Source organism: Sinocyclocheilus grahami, unplaced genomic scaffold, assembly GCF_001515645.1.
Source record: "Sinocyclocheilus grahami isolate Dianchi unplaced genomic scaffold, SAMN03320097.WGS_v1.1 scaffold2137.1, whole genome shotgun sequence".
NCBI lineage: Eukaryota > Metazoa > Chordata > Actinopteri > Cypriniformes > Cyprinidae > Sinocyclocheilus > Sinocyclocheilus grahami.
Window position 1 is genome coordinate 61034 of NW_015507316.1, and position 3656 is coordinate 64689.

At 45.2% G+C, this 3656-nt stretch overlaps 1 protein-coding gene across 2 annotated transcripts in view; it reads right to left on the reverse strand.

Annotated features, from left to right (window-relative positions):
- Positions 1–3656, reverse strand: part of lpcat4 (lysophosphatidylcholine acyltransferase 4) — a 16342-nt gene that overhangs the window by 9219 nt on the left and 3467 nt on the right. For both annotated transcript variants that reach the window (XM_016260643.1, XM_016260644.1), the window contains exons 2-3: positions 1674–2037; positions 619–731 (exon numbers count right to left, since the gene is read on the reverse strand). In XM_016260643.1, the coding sequence (XP_016116129.1) occupies positions 619–731; positions 1674–2037 (477 nt within the window). The remainder of the gene's footprint in view (positions 1–618; positions 732–1673; positions 2038–3656) is intronic.

Consider the following 3656-nt stretch of genomic DNA (forward strand, 5'->3'; position numbering starts at 1 on the left):
GAGTGAGTGTGTGTGTGAGTGAGTGAGTGAGTGAGTGAGTGTGTGTGTGAGTGAGTGAGTGAGTGAGTGTGCGTGCGTGTGAGTGAGCGTGCGTGCGAGCGAGTGAGCGTGCGTGCGAGTGAGTGAGCGTGCGTGCGAGTGAGTGAGCGTGCGTGCGAGTGAGCGTGCGTGCGAGTGAGTGAGTGAGTGTGCGTGCGAGTGAGTGTGCGTGTGAGTGAGTGTGCTTGTGCGTGTGAGTGAGTGTGCGTGTGCGTGTGAGTGAGTGTGCGTGTGCGTGTGAGTGTGAGTGTACGTGTACGTGTACGTGTACGTGTACGTGTGCGTGTGAGTGTGAGTGTACGTGTGAGTGTGAGTGTGAGTGTGCGTGTGAGTGAGTGAGTGTGCTTGTGCGTGTGAGTGAGTGAGTGTGCTTGTGCATGTGAGTGAGTGAGTGTGCTTGTGCGTGTGTGAGTGTGCAAGTGAGAGAGTGAGTGAGCATGCGAGTGAGTGTTTGTGCGTGAGTGAGAGTGTGTGTGCGTGTGTGAGAGAGAGAGAGAGAGAAAATGAGTGTGTGAGTGATTGAGTGAGAGAGAGTGTGCGTGCGTGCATGCGTGAGTGTGTGTGTGTGTGTGTGTTTACCTGAGGCCAGCGGCCGTCAGACGTGACTCTCTCACAGATCTGAGACACACATTTCTTCCTGGATTCAGGATCTTTTCGACTCACTAACACGGACTGATTGAACTCCAACAGCGCTGGAACACAAACACAGATCAGCAGAGAGTCATTAGAGCCTGGGTTTGGATCGTTTTTGAACAGACAGTAAAACACACAGAGATATTCACAGTTATTCATTTAGCAGATGCTTTTATCCAAATTTCCTTAAAAACAAAAACAAGCAGACTTACAGAAGGATTTTTATTGATTGATGTTCGATTTGAATGATTTGTTCTTTTCTCTGGCAAAGCTGCTATAGAGCGCAGCAGAGATGATCTACTTTTGTTGGCCAAAACCTGGAAACGGTTGCATTTTAGCACTTTCTGCTTCCATCATCCTAAAGTCAATGGCTTTTTTGAATGGGTTTGTGGTTAAACGCCTGAAATAAGGTCTGCGTTGAACACAAGCTCAAGATAAATATGTTTTCTTCAACAACATCAAATCCATCAGTAAGATTGTGCTTTGTCTTGTCTTCAGGGTTTCTACAGGTTTGATGAAGGTAAAACCAAGTCAAGAACATTTAAGGACTAAACTGAATGGAACTCAATACGTCACTCCAGCCTCTATATGTAAATGTCTCGTATGATGCTTCAAAGTTTGAAAACACAACTTCCAACAGATCTCCGTTACGTTTTAAAAAGAAGTCTTGTTTAATAAGAAATGCATTACTTTTACAGATGATAATTGCGCTCTTGCAAATGACTCCAACTCCAATTTTAGATAAAATGTTTCTTAAAGACTAAATATAAAGTTATGGTGACACTGGTGGTGTAGTTTGTTTGTAGCCGGTGTTCACCTTTTTACGTCTGACGGTTGTATTTATGCTTCAAAAGTTGCGTTAACTGGTGAATATTATCACGATAAACAAAACGTGCAAGAACCATAAGCTTTTGCTGCTTACAGAGCTTCTTTTTGGCAATAACCCAAAAGCCAGTGGGTTCTGGATTGGGTTTTTGTTTGAAGGAACTTCTCGACCTCACCTCCTATGACGGGTAGTCTGCAGTTCTCCGACCGCGACACGACCATCGGCAGACCCGTCGTGCAAAGCACCAGCATGTCCAGGAAGCCGCTGTGAGGCGCTACGACTAAAACTGGCGCTTCCTTCAGTCTCGCCTGACGCCCTTTGACCCTAATCCACAGGAAGCCCATGGAGAAGAAGGCGGCGCGGCTGAGGAAGACCATGATGTGATGGAAGAGCCACCGACGCCAGCCCCGCACAGGCTCCGCCCGCTCCGCCTCCGACAGACCGGCCAATCGCAGCCGAGCGATGGGCCACATGAGCAGGAAGAAGAGGGTGGCGAGGGTGATGCGGACAGGAAACAGAACGACACCCAGAATGATTCCCTGAGACAGAAAGAAGGGGTTTCAATGGATAGAAAGACTGCGATTCTATCTAGACCATTTCTATCTAGTCTTCATTGGTCTTTAGTTGGTCTAGATCAGGGGTGTCAAACTCAGTTCCTGGAGGGCCGGAGCCCTGCAGAGTTTTGTTCCAATCCTGCGCCAACACACATACCATGTAGTTTTCAAATAAGCCTGAAGGACTTGATTAGTTGGATCAGGTGTGTTTAATTAGGGTTGAAGCTAAACTGTGCAGGGCTCCGGCCCTCCAGGAACTGAGTTTGGCACCCCTGATCTAGAATAGATGGTTGATAGAGCTGGTCAACTTGATTTCAACCTGGTTAGAGCTACCAAACCAATTTAAACCAGCAACAAACCAATTTACAGACTGGTTTAGCTGGTTTCTGAAAGTGCCCATGATTAGTTTAGACTGGTTTATGAGGTTTCTTCTCTGTTTATTTGGTAAAGTACTTGTATAATAAGTGGGATAATGTACAGCCAGCTTGTCATGAACACAAAATTATATTAACTAACTATACAGTAAAATACAGCCATATACATGTTTAAACTTGACTTAAAATGTAAGCTGAAATAAGCTAGCAAGTCATAATTATAAAAGGAAATACTGAAAAATGAACACAGTAACCACAGTTTCAGCCAAAATACAACGATTCAGTTGCCTACAAGCCCATACTAAGTTAATATGAGACTTTCAAGATGACAGTAAACACAAATATATATAATTTTACAATACTACACTTTGGTTGCAGTTAAGCTACAATACAATCTTTCACCTAAAACAAGACAGAGTTGAAATATTTCTGTTTAAATTACATTTAAAGCACACATAGGTCTTATTTGAATACAATCAAAATAAATACTTGCCAAATAACCCTTGTGAATGCTATTATATTTAGCTGTTTTTATATTCTGGCAAAGGCTTCGGAGGAGAACATCAAACACGTGGCCGCTCCACTAAAGCGTTACATTTTAGAGTTACATTTAAGCCCTGCGTTTAAGCACTCCATGTAAGCCCTGCGTGTAAGCGCTACGTTTAAGCGCTACGTTTAAGCGTTCCGTGTAAGCGCTGCGTTTAAGCGCTCCGTGTAAGCGCTCCGTGTAAGCGCTATGTTTAAGCGTTCCATGTAAGCGCTACGTTTAAGCGTTCCGCGTTTAAGCACTCCATGTAAGCCCTGCGTGTAAGCGCTACGTTTAAGCGCTACGTTTAAGCGTTCCGTGTAAGCGCTGCGTTTAAGCGCTCCGTGTAAGCGCTCCGTGTAAGCGCTATGTTTAAGCGCTACGTTTAAGCGCTACGTTTAAGCGTTCCATGTAAGCATTACGCTTAAGCGCTCCGCTTAAGCGCTCCGCTTAAGCGCTCCGCTTAAGCGCTGCGTTTAAGCGCTCCGTTTAAGCGCTCTGTTTAAGCGCTCCGTTTAAGCGCTCCGTTTAAGCGCTCCGTTTAAGCGCTCCGTTTAAGCGCTCCATGTAAGCGTTCCATGTAAGCGTTCCGTTTAAGCGCTACGTTTAAGCGCTCCGTTTAAGCGCTCCGTTTAAGCGCTACGTTTAAGCGCTACGTTTAAGCGTTCCGTTTAAGCGCTACGTTTAAGCGCTACGTTTAAGCG